The sequence below is a fragment of the Periplaneta americana genome, chromosome 7 (assembly GCF_040183065.1).
Source record: "Periplaneta americana isolate PAMFEO1 chromosome 7, P.americana_PAMFEO1_priV1, whole genome shotgun sequence".
In the NCBI taxonomy this organism is placed as follows: domain Eukaryota; kingdom Metazoa; phylum Arthropoda; class Insecta; order Blattodea; family Blattidae; genus Periplaneta; species Periplaneta americana.
The window spans coordinates 24,114,505-24,133,474 of NC_091123.1; the positions used below are offsets into that span (position 1 = coordinate 24,114,505).

General features: G+C 36.2%; 1 protein-coding gene across 17 annotated transcripts in view; it reads right to left on the reverse strand.

Annotated features, from left to right (window-relative positions):
* sls (sallimus) overlaps positions 1 to 18,970 on the reverse strand; it is a 959,631-nt gene that overhangs the window by 206,762 nt on the left and 733,899 nt on the right. For 16 of the 17 annotated variants that reach the window (XM_069830434.1, XM_069830438.1, XM_069830435.1 and 13 more), the window contains 10 exons: positions 18,654 to 18,885; positions 17,033 to 17,204; positions 14,976 to 15,162; positions 13,280 to 13,488; positions 11,640 to 11,767; positions 9,006 to 9,213; positions 6,896 to 6,997; positions 5,024 to 5,455; positions 2,898 to 3,216; positions 1,237 to 1,425 (listed from right to left, as the gene is read on the reverse strand). In XM_069830434.1, coding sequence (XP_069686535.1) covers positions 1,237 to 1,425; positions 2,898 to 3,216; positions 5,024 to 5,455; positions 6,896 to 6,997; positions 9,006 to 9,213; positions 11,640 to 11,767; positions 13,280 to 13,488; positions 14,976 to 15,162; positions 17,033 to 17,204; positions 18,654 to 18,885 — 2,178 coding nt within the window. The remainder of the gene's footprint in view (positions 1 to 1,236; positions 1,426 to 2,897; positions 3,217 to 5,023; positions 5,456 to 6,895; positions 6,998 to 9,005; positions 9,214 to 11,639; positions 11,768 to 13,279; positions 13,489 to 14,975; positions 15,163 to 17,032; positions 17,205 to 18,653; positions 18,886 to 18,970) is intronic. The other variant, XM_069830449.1, reaches the window with a different exon arrangement.

Sequence of the window (18,970 nt, forward strand, 5' to 3'; positions counted from 1 at the left end):
ACATTTATAGAAAAATGTTACTTGACTTTTATCCTTCAGCTATTTATGCTCTGCCACCAGTATTTTTTGGCAATTTATATCGTTTACACCCTGCATATACAAGTGAAAAATTCGAAATGTTCTCGGGCTTCCAGCCAGGTCATAAGTTGGTGATCCACCGACGTTTCGAGGATGTTCATCTTCCTCATCTTCAGGCTACTGGGATAGAAGAGTAAAGGAAACCTTGGCCATAGTGGCGGAACGCGATAATCTGAATCGGGACTCGGGTCTTCAACTAAGCGCGGAGTGGGCACCAGCTATTAAATTTCTCAACGCCCAGATGATGGGCCGTCATCAGCGGAGGACACATAAGAACTCGTCCGCCGAGCCCATCGTGAGACCCATGGTCAATCAGCCAAAAAGCACAAAGCAAGACGACACGTCGGCCGCGTTCACGCAGCGGTCCGCACCAATAAGAGCCAATCAGCGCACAGCTCCTCGGCTGCCCCCTCCCTCTGCCACTATAAATTAAGGAGCTGGGTACCCCTAGATATCATTTAACCCTGAAGATGAGGAAGATGAACATCCTCGAAACGTCGGTGGATCACCAACTTATGACCTGGCTGGAAGCCCGAGAAAATTTCGAATTATCACGTCGCCAGGAAAGCTTCAGTAGTTATTTAAGTGAAAAATTGCTTTTCTGTTGTCAGAAAGAGGAATAGCTTTGGAGATTATGAGTTTTGTCCTAATTATGTTATTCTTTACTGAAAAAAATAACTTTTTGAAGAAATGAAAAGTAAATTATTTAGTCATATATCGAATTATGTTGTGTACAGATGATTATTATTAGACTGTCAGATATCTCACATCAATATAAGTGAAATTTGCATTTTTTAAGCTACAAATTCCATAGGGAAACATTTCATACAATGTTCTGATTAGCTGTTATGGCGCTATATTCTGAAAAGTAACTCACTGGGTAGAGGAAGACAAAAATATAATCCATAGTGAAACGGTTTCTCAGTGTCCCTCACGTAAGTTAATTGACTTTTAATTTCTCACAATTTTATTGTTTCTGAATCTTACTTCAAAACACTGTTTAGTTGTGTCTAACCTAAGACTACAATAATTTTTAGATCCAGATGACTGGAAACAAGGGAAAAAACTATTTACTGCCATCTTATCAGAAAATAAAAAGACAGAAGTCCACCCTCACTGGCTTGTTTTTAAAAGTTTCTGAACACAACTATAACTTACCTAGAACCTTCAATTCGGCAGACAGGCTTACATCTCCTGCAGGGTTTGTTGCAATGCATTTGTACAGGCCTTCATCCTCTGGGAAAGCTTCAGAAATACGAAGGGTGTAAACATCACCTTCTTTTTGCATTTGGAAGTATTTTGATGGCTTTATCACCTTGTCTCCTTTTAGCCATTTGATTTCTGGTACTGTAATAAAAACATATATTCAGATATTTAAGACATGTAGACGAAGTTAGTCAATTTATTTATAATTTTTCAAACTTACAAAAAAGAGAATTCTTTGACTTTTAAACAAATTTCAGAGTAATGAAGGAAAATGTATTTCGTTGATTATTGGAAGGATTTTAAGCTATTCAATAAATAACTTGTATTACGTATATGGTTTTATCTTTTTGAAGCAGATTTGAACCCAAGAAATCTAGATCTAGTGCCCAGCATAATAATTACTACAGTAAAACTTCATCTATACGTTTTATGGAGGTCTGAAGAAAAAAAACTTACACGGTAAATGAGATTACATTCAATAACATCACGGTTAAGCCATCATTGAGTCTACAATACAGTACTCAGATTTATAACACATGTTATATTCTTGAAGAATGTAAGATTATCTGTAGGAAATCGTACTTGTCTAGAGGAAAGTTGGCTGGTATATTACATTTCAAACTCCAATTTAGAAAATTTCACGACATTGACTTAACTTATTCTTCCTGTGTGATCCTCATTTTAATAACATGTGATTATTTTACATCATCAGCCATACAGGTTATAGTCCCAGAAGGACTGTTACGGTCTACGAAAGTTTTCAGCCCATCTCTTCATTGGACGTCCAGTTGAACTCCTGCCTCTACTTGGTAATGCAGGATTGCATGAGGGATTATAGTCCTAGACTTTATGCCTCATATGCTGGTGCTTGCTCATAAGGAATAAACTATGTCCTCAAATTGTGATAATTGTTCCATAATTTTTTCAGTTACATTATGGTGTGTTACAAAATGTTCCACTGTTTTTAAAGAAGCAACACATCATTAAAGATCACAAGATTGATGGAGACAAGATAATTGTTCCATAATTTGGTCAGTTTCATTATGGTGTGTTAAAAAATGTTTCACTGTTTTAAAGAAGTAACAGCGTCATTAAAGAACACAAGATTGTTGGAGACAAGCATGAGTAGCTTCGAATTACTACAAAATGGGTCGCATCGTAGCAATGAATACGTACTGCATTTTCGCGTTCTTACATTTTCACAGCAAACCTAATTTCGAGCAAAATTGATTTAGAATGTATAAATGATGTTTCGTATCTTCTGGGGTTTAAAATAGGCCTATAATTGTAAAAATGTATAGACGAAATAAAGTAACATGGAAAATATAGGAATTTTGCTGGGACTTCAGAAAAACCGTATAAAATAAGTTTTACTGTACAAGACTGAGGATGACTAGGTAATATCACAGTCTAGTATATACAGTCACGAAGCTCAATACGTAGTAAATATGCATCCATAGATAGTTGTTAACCACTAGGATCGCTAATATCGCCTCATTACAGACAATGCGAAATAGTACTGGAACAGTCTATTGTTCCTAGCACCCTCACAACTCAAGCTTCGTGACTGTATATACTAGACTGTGGTAATATTTTAGCAGCATCCAGCTTACCTGGTTTGCCAGAGATCTTGCATCTGAAAGCAACTGCTTGGCCTTCCCTTATCACTTGACCTTTGAGAGGCTCAACAATGCTCGGTGCTTGCTCAGTCCCGGGAGTGGCTGGTTTAGATGGCTGTGCCTTGCCCGGTGTGGCTGACGATGGCTGTTGGACGAAGCACTGAGCGTCACAGCGGGCTTCTCCAGCGCTGTTGATCGCAACACACTCATACTTGCCGGTATCTTCAGGGAATGCTTCAATGATGAGCAAAGTGTAGGTGTTATCTTCTTCGAGGGTTTTGTAACGAATGTCAGAAGTAATCTTCTTTCCGTTCTGAAATGAAATTGGAGAAAGTTATATCAATGTTAGCTCTCTTTACAACTATTAAATTTTAAGTAATTGATTAACTAGCGGACTTACTCGTGCTAATTATGTAAGTCTGTGCGGCTTACAGCTGTTTCGGTGCTTCATCACACCATCCTCAGAGCCTATTAGATCTTGGCGTCATCTCGAACTTCTCTGCCTGTTGTGTGGGTGCGTTTGATTGTTGAAAGGTGTTGAAAAATGGAGTCAAATAGTGTGTGTGTACTGAAATTGATCTGTGTGTTGAGAATTTGATTGGGGTGTGTTTTAGTGTGTTTGTATATTTCGTATTGTTCTAGTGTATAGAGTTTTTGGTTCTTGGGTTGTATGTGTAGGATTTCCATGTCCGCATTTATGTTATTGTATGTATGGTTAGCATTGGTTATGTGATCGGTGTATGTAGATGTATTGTGTCTTCTGGTTATATGCCAATCACATAACCAATGCTAACCATACATACAATAACATAAATGCGGACATGGAAATCCTACACATACAACCCAAGAACCAAAAACTCAAAACACTAGAACAATACGAAATATACAAACACACTAAATCACACCCCGATCAAATTCTCAACACACAGATTAATTTCACTACACACACACTATTTGACTCCATTTTTCAACACCTTTCAACAATCAAACGCACCCACACAACAGGCAGAGAAGTTCGAGATGACGCCGACATCTAGTAGGATCTGAGGATGGTGTGATGAAGCACCGAAACAGCTGTAAGCCGCACAGACTTACATAATTAGCACGAGTAAGTCCACTAGTTAATCAATTACTTATATTCAAGTGTTAAAAGTAGTGTATGCAAGATTCAAAATGGATTATTAAATTTTCCTGAAGTGGGATAAGTCTAATAAAAATACCTCCATTTCAATATTAAATGGTTTCACGTTTAGATAATGTCTTTACACTAACGAGATCAAGTTAGCATCAATGGCTTTTCGAAAGTAGGGTTACCAAAAGGGCTGCAAAATTGGATAAATCAATGAATAGCAGTGATTTAAATATTATATTTTCAGAATAAAATAAATTTAATTAACTTTATCTGAATGTATGATTACACGAATGAGAACATGGAATAAATTTTTTTTTTTAATCCAATGCCACCAGGTTGTCTTTTCGACATTTCTGGTCTTCTCTCCTGGCCGTGGCTTAATTGTAACCCACTTCTGAGGTTGGGGCGCCTGGAAGGCGGAGTTACATTACCCCGATGATGTGATAGGATGATTATGATAATGTGGTGCCAGGAGAGGTCTTAAATCTAAACTTTACCTAAATTCCAGACCATGGACGAACACAGAAATAATCCCCTTTAAGGAAAAATTCCTGTGCTCTAACCGGAAATCGAACCCGAGACCTCATGAACCATAGCCAGAAGCTCTGACCACTAGACCATGAGGCTGGTCACGTTAATATGTCAGGAGAAAATCCACAAACGATTAGGGAAAACGTGGAAATTCTACTTGAAGCAAGTAAAGGGATAGGGTTGGAAGTAAATCCCGAAAAGACTAAGTATATGATTATGTCTCGTGATCAGAATATTGTACGAAATGGAACTATAAAAGTTGGAGATTTATCCTTCGAAGAGGTGGAAAAATTCAAATATCTTGGAGCAACAGTAACAAATATAAATGACACTCGGGAGGAAATTAAACGCAGAATAAATTTGGGAAATGCCTGTTATTCAGTTGAGAAGCTTTTGTCATCCAGTAATAAAATAAATTTATTTGGAATAAAATAAAACATACAATAACTGTCCTCACCTTGAGCCAGTACACGTCTAGTGGTTTAGTGCCAGAGACACGAGCATCGAATCTGGCAAGCTGGCCTGCAGTGACAGTAGTGTCTTGGACCGTGGTCAGGAAGCTTGGTGGTATGACGCCACCTCTTCCTTGACGTCTACGCTCCTCAACCACCAGGTTAGCACTACATTTCGCTGATCCTCCTCGGTTTTCTGCCACGACGCTGAAAACGCCCGAGTCTTCCATGAACACTTGGCGTATCAGCAATATTGACTTGGTGCTAAATGTATGGATCTGGAGATCTGCAGAACTTTGGATCGGGAAATCTTCACGGAACCACTTGATAGCTGGTAAAGGATCACCATCAAATTCAACTTCAAATCGCGCTTGCTCTTGCTCGAAAGCACGGCAGGGCTGGATCTTCTTCGTGAAGAATGGTGGTTTTGCTGGTTTCTGTGAACAACAACAACAACAACACGTGTTTCAATTACAAAAAATTGTATGACGCATTATAATATATAATATAATATATTTAGTGTATCAAACAACTACATGTCTCTGTGAAATTAGTTAATGATGGTCCTATTGAAATGAAATGAAATAGCCCAATATGTCCCATGAAGGGCAAAGGCCTCCACCCTTGGGTAGGGTTAGCTCAGTTTTCCTAACTTGGCGAGCTACATTTCTGTTTCTCAAGTAGGCCTACTCGTACTAACTCTTAAAAAAGATTCAATTTAAAAATTTAGTTTATGCTCGACCATGCCGAAATGTAGTAATTATACACCTGGTAGCAGTCCTTTAATGCATGTCATTAAAGTACACCTATTCATTAAAGTTCAGGTTTTCGATTATTCTCGGATATGCAATCGAAAGGCAACGAGGGAAATGTCACGGAGGCTGGAAATCCAATACTGTTGCAGAAGGTTATGTTCTGTTACTATAATAATTAGCGTTAATTGTAAATAATATTCAAATAAATTCAATCTGCCATCTCGTTTTTCAATTCTAAATCAATTTCCAGGTTATATCAAAATTAGTTCATGTTATTCTCTAGATTATATCAACGTCAATGACATTATTGTTCCTCGGAAAAAATCAATACTTTCGTGTCTGTGCACATCTCACAATTTACGAGCTATGCACAAGGTCACTTCCGCTCTTCAGTCAGATGTGAATAAAATGAATACTTCTGAATAATTTCAAGTTAGAAATATGGTCGAGCATAAAAAGTCGTATGAAACTTGCCTATAATGGTAATTAAGACGCTCGTATGAAAATTATGAAACTCGCTTGTGCTCGTTTCATAAACAAACATACTTGCGCCTTAATTACTATCATTATAGGCTCGTTGCATAATGTACTATTATAGAATACTCTTCACATTAGTCTACCCTTGTAATCTATATTAAATCTAAAACATTTGCCACTACTCTTAAGTGGTCATCATTATAACACAAAAAACCAAACTTCTAGCATTTTATTTATTGCTGCCATGGTGGTCTAGTGGCTAGAGCGTTGGACTTATAATTCTGTGGACTCGGGTGTCCCGGTTTTTTATTTCGAAATTCTGGGATCCCTATATAATTTTAAATTATTTTCACATACAGTTCCGCATAATTTCTCATAAGCTATTCTATTATTTGCTTTCAGAATTTTGTCTTCTATAAAAAAATTTCTAAGTTTTGGTTTCTGTACATAATAACTATGTGCATCACAATATGATGCACAATGAAGATACACAACTATATCAGACGTAGGCAATCGTGTGTTCATGAGTTGCAAAATCTAGTGCTTAATTAATCCTAATAGACCATGATCTCATGTCAAGCTGATCACATGTCCAGAGAATAATGATAATCGTGAATATCCGAGATGATGACACTGAAAACTTACCACTTGACCTTGTACCACTTGTTCTCGGGTTTTGGCTTTGTGTTCAACTTCTGTTGTTTCAGTTGCTGTGATCTTACGTGTGATTTCCAGGTCTCCCCGTACCTGAAAAAGAAAACATGGAGATGGAACTTAACGTAAAACAAAATAGGCCTAAAAGAATTCACTATGGTTCATTCAAAGTGTATCGTACAATTCCCAGACTCAAATCGGTTCCCATCTCTAGTAACGCTGCCAGGTTAGAAGCATTCTCCAGTATTCCTACACTCTCCATTTGTAAACCGAAAGAAAAATGAAACATTCAAACCAACACAACTACAGTTTCATTCCCTTGACTGGGTGACATATTCTATGTGCTGATGTATCAATGATACAGCATACAATATTTTGTTCCTTTCTCCTTCTTGTATTTTTCTTCTCATTTCCCCTTTCTTTCTTTTCATCCTCCTCATCTGTCGCCTTTTCGACTTCTTCTTCTTCTTCTTCTTCTTCTTCTTCTTCTTCTTCTTCTTCTTCCCTTTTTACTTTCTTTTTTTCTTCTTCATTTCCTCCTTTAAGGATCTCTTACAGTCTTTTTCGGCTTGCTATGAGACAATATTCCCTCTTGATAGTCTCAGAAAACTATATTTTACAGTGGCAGCTCCCGCATATTTCTTAAGAGAAGGAAAGAAGTTAACTGCACAAAATGACACCTTCTTGAATGAAACATATTACAAATTAGCCTACATGCATACATGTAAGACCAGATAGTGTTCGGGTTGGCTTCCCTTTTGTATAGCAATAATCTGTTCTTGTAAACTGAGTTTCCTAAATAATTGTCCAAAATATAATATGTTTTCACTTCAATTCATTGTTGAATAATTGCATAAATTAACCGTTACAAGGAAATTCACAACCTCGCAGCATTTTCGCGTACACTACAGCATCACACGTGTTGGAAGAGACCAGCTGCTAACACGTAACCAGAACCGTTTTACGGAAGTGGAAATGAAAAATAATCTGTTAGGAAAGCGAGAACACTGCACCCACCCCACGTGGTCTGTGTTGCCACATGTACATTTTACATGTTCAGTATCACATGTTTTTGAAGAATGTCAGTTCTTGTAAAGTCATACTACCATTATTTTTCAAAGCTGCCCTTGGCTGATTAATTTTTTTATGTTAAAAATAATGTAGTTTGGAGTACTTTCAATTTCAAATATATTTGTACAAAACTGACAACTTGGATGTTGTCCTGTCTAGTAGACAATGAATGGAAGTGAATTTCAGTGGCCAAAATGATCTACGATACTAACATAGAACTACTTCCTCTTTGTTTTATACAAACCCGACTTTAGCTTTCAAATATCCTCATGAATAGTACCCTATACATATAAAGTGCAATGAATGATATATTTTCATTTATAATTTTAAAAAAGTTTATATGGTGTCTTATAATTTTGTGTTAAAAGTGTTTTTATTGTGCCTCCTCCTAGATGTGTTATGGTCTGGTTGAATGCAAGATCGTTAGATGGCAGTGGTAGCGAGCTTGCTGCACGACCAGTCGGTTTCTATTTCCCGCCCATGCACTGATTCAGAGGAGGATCTCCTCCCTCTCAGTTCATTTACTTGCTTTAAAACTCTGCTTCTTTCTCTGGCCGCTAGTGCGCTGTTGTCTATGTGTGTTAACTGCAGTAAAGGAGGAAAGGATTGGCTTTCCTCCACATAAACAATCTCGCATTCTTCTCACAGTTTTCTACAGCACATGAGCACGTGTCGTTTAAAACTCGATCAACCAAGGTTTACTTATAGCTGTGAACTTAAAAATTATCGAATCTTCCCCGAATTTTAAGGCACATATTTTATTCGGTATTTACTTTCAGAAGAAGAAAAATGTGAGGAGGACGTTCCTCCCTTCCCTCCCCCGAGGAATCGCCACTGATATTTCAGCTATACAAACAATCAGAGTTTTATGTACGATGCTGTGAAATATAAACTACCAGCAGGACTATATACTGCTTCACATGTGTCAAAAGCTCGGAGAAAGGATTTTTGACAGAAGCTAGCAGACAACCACCAATAAGTTGGACGCTACTAACAAATCAACCACATAAATACAAGTAGGCCTACTTACTTCTTTCTGGGTCTGCTTCTGCTTGGCAACGTGCACCTCTCGTCCATGGATCGCCGACTCTGAGGGTTCTGGAGGGAGCTTTCCAACCACTCTCTGTGAGTCGATTGTTCTTTCCGAAGTTTCAGTTTCAGTCACTGTTTCAGAGTCCATACTCTTGTCAGTTGTACGTCTCAGCAGTCGTGGGGATGCAGGCACTGGGGGTTCCTCCCTGTCAAAGATAAGAATTCAATGATTGTCACTACCTGTAAGTAAGAATGTACGTTACTAAAGTAAACAACTCACCAGAAATTTACAGTTAGATTCACTACTTTTTGCAGACGATTTAACTCTGATGGCATTCTCAGAAGATGATTTACAACATTCAAGATATAATTTTAACAAAACTGGACTTAAATATGATATGAAAATCAATAAATAGTATCATCATATTGATAGCCGTCCAAATCTTGGATTTAAAATATCGGGATCCTTTAAAAAAATTGAATTAAATTAATGTTAGAAATATACATAATAAAAATTTAATTATCTGCAACAAGATGTGGTAGCTATTGATACGATAAGAATTTATCGCAAAATAAATAATATACAGTGTTATATTATAAAGATGAATAGAGATGGTGATTGATGATGTTCAATGAAGATTTTAAAATGGTTGATGCAATTGTCTGAAGAGTCTTTTCAGGAACCTTTAATTTTCTGAGAATCTCCAATGTAAATCTGGGAATTGTTCCTCGCACACCAAACATAAGTCTAATGACATTCCAATCTTGAATATTACATTTATGACTGAGATCATCACAGCATGGAAGGTAAATAGCGCGCTTCTCTTCATGTACTTGCTTTGGTTGATCTTCATTAATTTCAAATCTTACTGTTGGGTCAAGAATGAGACCAGTTTTTTTTTTTCGGTCAATTAGTATACTGTCAGCATGCTGTGTAGATCCTTCCATAGGAAGACATTGAACTTCCTCATATACTTTGTATTCACCATGTTCCCTTAATCTGTTAGCAATAATTCAGCGGACTGTGTTATGTCTGTCAATTCTCAGTAATTCGCCCTGAGGGCAGGAACCTAGCACGTGGGGTAACATTTCATGCTCATTGCATCTTCTGCAATGGGTATTGCTAAGGCTTCTACCGGGGAGAGATCTAACTGCGATAATATTATGGTCTTCTGCGGAAAATAATACTCTGTGACTAGCAAAATATGTTTGGATTAAAAAAATATTAGAAAGAGTAAATTCATTTACATATCTCGGATAATTATCATTTTTCAATGAGGTGGACATTCCAGAGAGAATTTTGAAAGACACCAAAACAATGGGAATAATTAACAATATTATGAAACCTTCCTTAGTACAAAGACATATTATACAAAACCTTGGCAAGACCAGTACTTTGTTACGATAGTGAGGCATGAACTTTAAGGAAGAAAGACGTAAGCAGAATAACGACTAATGAAATCAAATTTATGAGATACACAGCAGGATGCTTCGTACCAAATGAAATCATAAACTTAATGTGGATGTAATGGAAGAATTGCAATTAGAACTTGCAATGCATAAAAACAAATGGATAAATCATCTGCATCGTATGTATACAAATAGAATCTCAAAAGCTATGTTTCATTATCGACCAAACGCAAAGAGATCTCTAGGTCGTCCAATGAATAAAAAATTTAACCATGAGATCGTAACAGATCATAGGCCTAACACTTGAAAAAAAAAATAAATAAAAAATAATAATGATAATAATAATAATAGTAATAATAATAATAATAATAATAATAATAATAATAATAATAATAATAATAATAATAATACGAAGAAAAACATTAAAGTAAACAATATAAACGGTGTAGTGTATAGTGCACATATGTTTTAGATCAACATCCATCACGATTTACTGTAGATGATACAGTCCATTTCAGCTTCGAACAGAAATATCGAATCTCAGGTCTATCCAAATTTTATAAATGCTATTTTTGAGCTGTAGTTCTTTAAGGAGACTCTCTAGGTGCAGCTATTTCATTACATTATTTGTCTTTCAGTTAATTTATTTTCTTGTTGTTAATTTCACATTTATTGATTCTTCATTAAGTTTCCTCTTTCGGAGGCTTGAATGAAAATAAAATGAAAAATAAACCCTAGACGTTGAAAATACTAAGATGATCCCATAACAGAATTTATCATAGCGGAATGACTGCTGGAAAATAGAGATCACTGACGTGAATTAACACGAGAGTACTCGAGAAGACAATAATTTGAATCAATTATAATTTTATTTTTTATGAAAACTGACGCCTGTAAAAATATTTGTTGTTGTCGTTATTGTCGTTTAGTCAACTGTCCGAAGACAGGTCTGAACCTCACAAGTGATACCAAGAAGGCACCACTTATGAGGCAACTAGGCCAGGAGATAAAATATTTAATGGAAAGAAAATCTTCCCCCATAGGAATTTATACAAGAAAAACTGAGAACTAAGAGAAAAACAGATGACACACCAAACTAATTCTACGGATAATGAAATTATTATTTTTATTAGAATCTCGAAATCGAATTTTGCAACATCAAAATCTTCTGTATGTTTTGTATAATAAATAAATAAAAAAAACATTAATTTCAGTTACTCACAGTTTGTCTTCGTAACTCTGTGCCATTCCTCGGGCAAGGGACTTGTGCATCACTTTCTCTCCCGGGATCGCAAATTGATGTGATGCTTCACGAAGCCTCATTTCCTTGACCACTTGCTCATCCTCCAACTGAAACCAAAGTACGGTACGTCGTTTGTAACAAGTATTTCAAAGTGAAATATTATTTGAGCTATGGTAGTAAAATAAATATAACTTAAGTGAAACATTACTAGTTATTCTTTAGGCCAAATTTTTGCTTGACGAAGTTTTTGATTGGAGGCATTATTATATTATTATTCTGTTGATAATAAGATGCTCCTCTAGGTGGGCACCGGTCCCATACACTGCACGAAATTTCATTAGAAAATTCTTTCCCCATGAGGACTCGAACCAGCGTGCATTATGTCTTAAACCACGACGCTAAGGAATGGGATGCTATTATACAGAGTGATTTATATAGAACTGACATATTTCTTTCTTTAATTATTCCGTTGGAAATTCATTCAATGACCCAATTTTAGCACCAAATTAAGCAGAATGTTCTGGAGTTTCGATTCCTTGTCACTAGAGGCGCAGATGTTTATGTTTTATTCCTATTGTTGGCAGCCTAAACCCATATATGTAGGGTTACGGTTGTTCATCAGCTACAGGAACCAGATAAGGATAAAAGATTGAATTATTGTCGTTGGTTTCAGACGTTCATTGTGCAAAATCCTGCCATATTGTCCATCGCATGGTTCACAGATGAAGCATGGTTCCATTTATCCGGTTATGTGAACTCACAGAACTCACGCCATTGGGCCATCGAAAATCCACATGTCATCCATGAAACACCTATGCACTCGGTTAAAATCGGAGTTTGGTGCGCAATATCCGCACAGAGAATAGTGGGGCCATTTTTTTTTTAACCAGACTGTGAACACTGCAGAGTACCGACTGATTTTCATGGAGTTTGTTGAGCAACTGGACGATGTAGAGCTGACTCAAGGATATTTTCAGCAAGATGGCGCTACATGCCATACATCAAATGAATCCCTGGAACTAATTGCAAGTTTCTTTGACGACCGAATAATTTCCAGGAACCTGTGGCCACTGAGATCTCCGGATTTGACAACGCCGGACTTCTTTCTATGGGGTTACTTAAAAGACAGGGTTTACGCCACACGTCCCCAGATATTGGACGATCTGAAGCACAACATCACACAGGAGATTCAAGCTATTGACAACAGAGTCTTCCAACGAGTGGCCAGTAACATGGAAGACGTGTTGAGTTTTGCCTTATGCAGGATGGAGGACATTTTCAACATTTGCTATAGAGGTAAATAATCTCCCAAAATTCCTCTACATTTTAGGTATAATAAGTTGTCGTTAGCACAATTAGTTTTGAAACAATTAATGAAAGAAATGTGTCAGTTCTATATAAATCACTCTGTACTATTTTCTATTAACTAGTTAATTGGCTCTTCTCAAATGTTAACCACTTATTTCATATCAATTTTCAGTTTGTGCATTCCGTACTAGTATGTCTGTATGGTCATTATGCATAGATTTTGAATCGATATGTGTCCACTCATTTCGTGCCTCCGTAATTTTAGTAAAAGAAGGGGGGAGGAAACAGAAGAGAAGCTGAAATCTTCTTACCTCCTTCAATTTGGAGTAGTATTCTTCTCCCTTCTTCTTCTTGATACTCTGCTGCCATTCTGTTTCAGGCTCTCTGATGATCTTCTGTTTGCCTAGATGTTCACCCAATTCCACATGCTGTTGTTGTGCATTACGTTCTTCAAATATTCTCTCCAATTCTGTCTCCTGTCGATCTTTTTGATACTGTGTGAGTTCATAGTCATACCACGCTGCACCACACCAAACACACATCATGGGACATCCACATATGCAAAAATGCTTTTCAAATACACATCATGCTGGTATATTGCATGGAGCTTTCTTACTGTATCAGTTAAAACTGTGATGATCATATCAGTTTCCTTTCTTTTGGTATTTGTATGGAAATCTAATGGAACATTTGCAATACATGGTAATAATCAAAATGGTGGATAATATCTCTCAACACATTCTAGGAGCAAACAAGAGTGGGGGGCATAACCGCTACTCTGGAAACAGACTCCAATACACAATTCAATGGAACAGTTCTACAATGCAGAATTGGGGTACAGGGAAAATATTTGAAAAGGAACTACATCATATACAGCAATCCTGAAATGCACTTAAAATACATATCACTTTCAATTAACATGGAAAAATTATTCAATTTAGGATGGTTTGATTTATTTAGTTAGTATCATGCAATTTTATAAAATAATATAGAAAAATCTACCATAGAAAAGACGAAAATATCAAGAAGCAAATAAAAAGCATGCATTCGTTTCTAGTTTCAAACTATTGGATAGAGGAGAATGAGAGAATAAAGATGTTAAAAGAATGGTAAATACTAATTTAGGAGAATGGATGTTACTTTTAAAAAAGTCTAAATAAAATAAGAGTTATAAAAATAGAAAATCTATAGAAAAACATCAAACCAAAAAGTTATATAAAAAACTCCATACCTGATTATATATCCCTTTTGGAAGCATGAAGACATACAAAGAAGTCGTCACTCTGATCAGTTAGGACACCGCTCATCCGAAGCAAATGGGTGTTTCAGTTCATTCTGCCCCCAACCATTAAGCGAAGCAGGGACAAGGATCAAGGGACAGGAAGGCTGTGTCAGGTGTCTTGTGCAAGCGTGTCTCATGTGCATGTTAGTATAATACACCAGTGCACTCCATTAAAACAGTACACACACAGAACCACTAACTACCAACTGAAGTCATCATCAGAAGTCCAAAGATCTAGTTCTACAGATACTGAGATCAATTAATGGAATGCACTTTCAAAAAAGTGTGAAGGAAAGCAGTGTAAAACCTTGGTTTAGATAAAACTGTGAGTATGATGTTGTTAGCATAGCATTTTATGTCATAATTTGTTGGTTTAAAGAGTGGTTTTTTGAGTATATACAATTGGTTTTTATGTATCATGTTTAAACATTAACAGTAAATCAACAAATTATGATCTGGAATCCAGAGCACCTCCAGATACTGAAAGAGAGGTTATATTATTGTTTATGAATACAATATTTTTTCATTACTATCCAGGCAAATGCAATTATCATTAGATGGCTTGAATGGATCAGAATCTGCAGCTCCAGCGACGAAGACTATTTCACAGCCACCTTCTCATATTTGCAAACCAAATAGTTAGGAAAAAACCTATATTCACATATCCTGCAATAAAAATCAGCCATTATGTAATGTCTGTCTGAGCTCGTAATGGAGTGACTTACGTCTTGGAGAGTTCTTGAGAACATTACGATAGTCATCTTCACGAGGTTTGACTGTTAGGTCAGTGACTGCTACAGCTTCTCCAGCCGAGTTGCGAGCGATCACTTCCACTTTTCCATGGTCATATTGCCGAGTCTTCGGTATATCCAAATGCCACATGCCGTCATATGTGAGTTTGTATCTTGTGCCCTGAAATAGTGTACAACAGTAATTTTTCAGGTTTTCTATTGTTCTTATCGACAAGAGAGTGGTGTAAACTCATCTATCTTCGAAAAAATTCTTAAAAATGTAAATTATTATACTTTTTACTACCTCTCTTGTTGCAGATATTATTAAAAATAAAAAGAATTGTGTTTCCTTAGATATCTAAATTATGAATAAATGTATTATAATGTTTTGTACTTTAGTTTTGAAATAATTTTGCATTATTATATTGATATTTGGCACTACTGGGTGTTCAGTTCAAAATGTGTCATGGCTCGCTGTATGTCGTCATGTGGCTAGCCAATGAGCCTAGAGAATTCAATCTTCCTACACTTCCGCAGAGGCATATTACCTAAATGCGAGAGAAGTTGCCTAGCAAGTACGTCATTCATTCTGAAGATTACTTACTGATACGTACGGTAATGCCAGTAGTGGCAAGAATGTGAACTGTTTGGAAACACGTACTGAAGTGAGTTTTTTTTTTCTTACTGTCGGGATATGGGGAGAGGGTTAAGACGATTACTTACGTATTTGTTGACATTAACTTGGACGGTCAACATGGACACGGAGCATTTTGATTTGTGTTGTGGAATGTTGCCGTACGCAATCGATGATAACAAATACCCTGCGTACGACTTGCCCGCGCAAAACACAGTTTGAAAGGGGTTATGGTAGCACACAGACTTTACAGACCGCCATCTGTTGCTACGACGTTCAAGTTATACCGTACACGTTCTCAAGTTCAGATTGAACGCCTTGATTAATAGGCAACTTCTCTGACATAAAAGCTGAAACTCGCTTCAAATCGCTGACTCACAACAGTGACGTCATGACACACTTTGAAATGAACACCCAGTATATTAACTGCAATATTATATTCTAGCATCTATTATGTATCTTTCTTTCGTTTGTGTTGTTTGTTTTGTTTTTTTCTTATTATGTATTTTGTATAGGTATCAATGTAAGTCACCTATAATTGGAAGCTTGCTTCTGTTGGTGGTGGGTTTAAAATAAAATAAAATATACAGATGTTAGTGATTAACTGTGAAAATTCATCTTATAGAGTATTAGTGTGAAAAAAGACTACTGATACCGGTATCTCAAGAATTATGAAACAGATCACATTGCGGAAATGCATGTTCATATTTAAAGGTTATAATAGGGTTTCAAACCATACATGACTAATTACATGGCACAGTTTCGAAGATATTCAAGATTTTAAGTTCAACTGTAAACAGTTAAATCCAAATGTTGTCAAATTTGATCTCACAATTGTACCCTTCAGCAGTTAAGATAAGAAACTTAATTTTTGTGATATTGTGGGATAGTCACGTCTGGTTTCAAACCCTTCAATGAATTATAATATGTCTAAACAGAATTTGTTGGTACTGGTAACACTGAAATTTGTCTGAAGTGAAAAAAAATTTGATTCTTATGTTTGTTAATGAAAGAAATGTGTATATATATCTTTCCCTTCCTTTCGCCTAATGCTGTTATGTTAGGCTACTCTACGGTACACTGAAACATCAGGACGCACGTGTGGTTACAAATCAGAGAAAGTGCTAATATATTACAATCATGTTATGACGATTTTACTGTGTGTGAACTTTTTAAAGACCAAAGTATCGTTTCTCGTGACAGCGAAAATTAGTTTTTCTATGTAATAATTATTTTCAACCCTTAATTAGTGAAATTATGTAAAACAATGAGATAAAAAGGAATATTTTGAAAATAAGAGTACAATAAAAACTTTATTTCTAAAACATTAGCTACTGGTAGTTACAGCATTTTGGCTTGCAAATTCGGAATCTGAGATACTTTTGTTTGAGGGGCAAGACGAAATGTGGTGACTTACATTAACTACGGTGTGCCCGTTCACAACCCACATAACTCGAGGCTTGGGATGTCCAGTAACACGGCAGCAGAATCGAGCCATTTCTCCCTCAGTAACAGTGAATGGTTCTGGCTTGGTAACAAATGCTGGAGCTTGTTTTGGCTTCAGATCTTCTGTGGCTTCTTCAGGAACACTGTAAACACCAAACACGAAATATTGTCAGCATCACTGTTCATTCAAATTACAGTAAATGTAATTACCTGTACATTTCAAGATGAAGCTACTGATTAGCCATGAACCATAAAACGGTGAATAAAATACATCAAAGTCGGTAAATAAAACTACTGTAATTCGTAAAAAAGTCGTTATTTAAAATGTGTAAATTTAAAAAAAAGTCGTTATTAAATACGTAAATCATTAAGAAAATTTGGAATTTAAACATGGAAATTACTTTTAAAAATTGATAATAAAACACTCATTCCCCAAGTATTAATAAGGACATTTACACACTAAATGGAGAAAAGTGTCACGTGAATATAAAAAAAAAAACATAAGACTTGTGTTCATTTGTACACTATGACAGGTTGCTTGGCTGCCGAATTATCAAAATACATTATACCTTAGTCCTCGTTGCGTACTCTTTCTGAAAATGTGGTAAATATCTTTTACACATTTCTTGTTATTGAGTTGGTGTGTAACGAACCTAAGCATTGTGCATGTGTGACACAAAGATTTCCATTTTTCAGAGCTGAGCAATCATGCTTTCCACAACATGAAAGGCAAACCTTTTCTCTTACTTATTTTGGATGTTTCATTGACAAAAATAAAATAATGGAATTTTCTGACTGATGAATGTACGATTCAGTAATATTCGTAAAAAATCGTATTTAACGTAAAACATAGTCAAATTCGCGATCGTAAAACATGTCTACAGAATGAGTCTCGTACATCCTATAAATATTTTAACTCTCAGACTCAATTAGCAGAAATTCGTAATAAAATCATTTGCAAAAATCGAATGTCCCTAGCTTGAGATAATGTGTAGGTTTTGTATTCTGAAGGCCTAGGATTAGAACTCTGAAACATGTTATCTTCGGTTTTCGTTGTTTTTCTGTTACTTCAAATAAATTTAAGTATGGTAGCTACTTAAAATAGACCATTCATCCTCATTAGTTTAGTGATTACCACACTGTTCACACTTGCCATTAGTCTGAGGTTTGCGAGTTTTTGCGTCTGAATGTGTAGAATTTCATTTCTTAAGTGGGAGTATCTGAAAGCTTGAATTTATTATCTCCCGATTATGGGATAATGAGGTAAAGTGAATGACTATTAGTTTCATTTTTACGTGTGCGTAGTAGCCTACAGTTGATGGATTTTTCTTGGAGCAGTCTCATTCAAGGATAAGATTATTTTACATACAGTGAGACTATAAAACAATGACTTCAGCTGTTAGTACCGGTACTTCAAATAAATAAGTGCTCTTTCACTCCTTACAGGTGAACCCACATCAGAAATGGAATTTCACACTTGCATATTAGTGGAGTTCAAGAAGGTCTAGAGTTTCAGTTCAGAAAGAAATTTGAAAGAAGTCATAAAAATGAATTGTATACAATGATAATTTCCTTAAAAAGTAATTACTTACATCTGCCAGGCTGCTTCCATCTCTCTAATTCTCTCAATACTCTTCATGCCCTTCGGCAGCTGAGACTCGTAAATGATGCCTGGCTTTCCAGCGGTCTTGATGATGGCACGAGTTTCATCCATGCCATACAGGTTGGTGGCCCGGCAGAGGTATTCACCACTGTCCTCGGGATATACCCAACCGAAGTTCATTGCCACATATCCGAAGTCATAAATGGGTGTGAATCTGTTTTCTGTAAAATTAATTGAAAAGTATTTTAAGTACTTTCCGTTGCAATACATCATATCATAGATTTAAAATTTCATACTGTTGGCTTT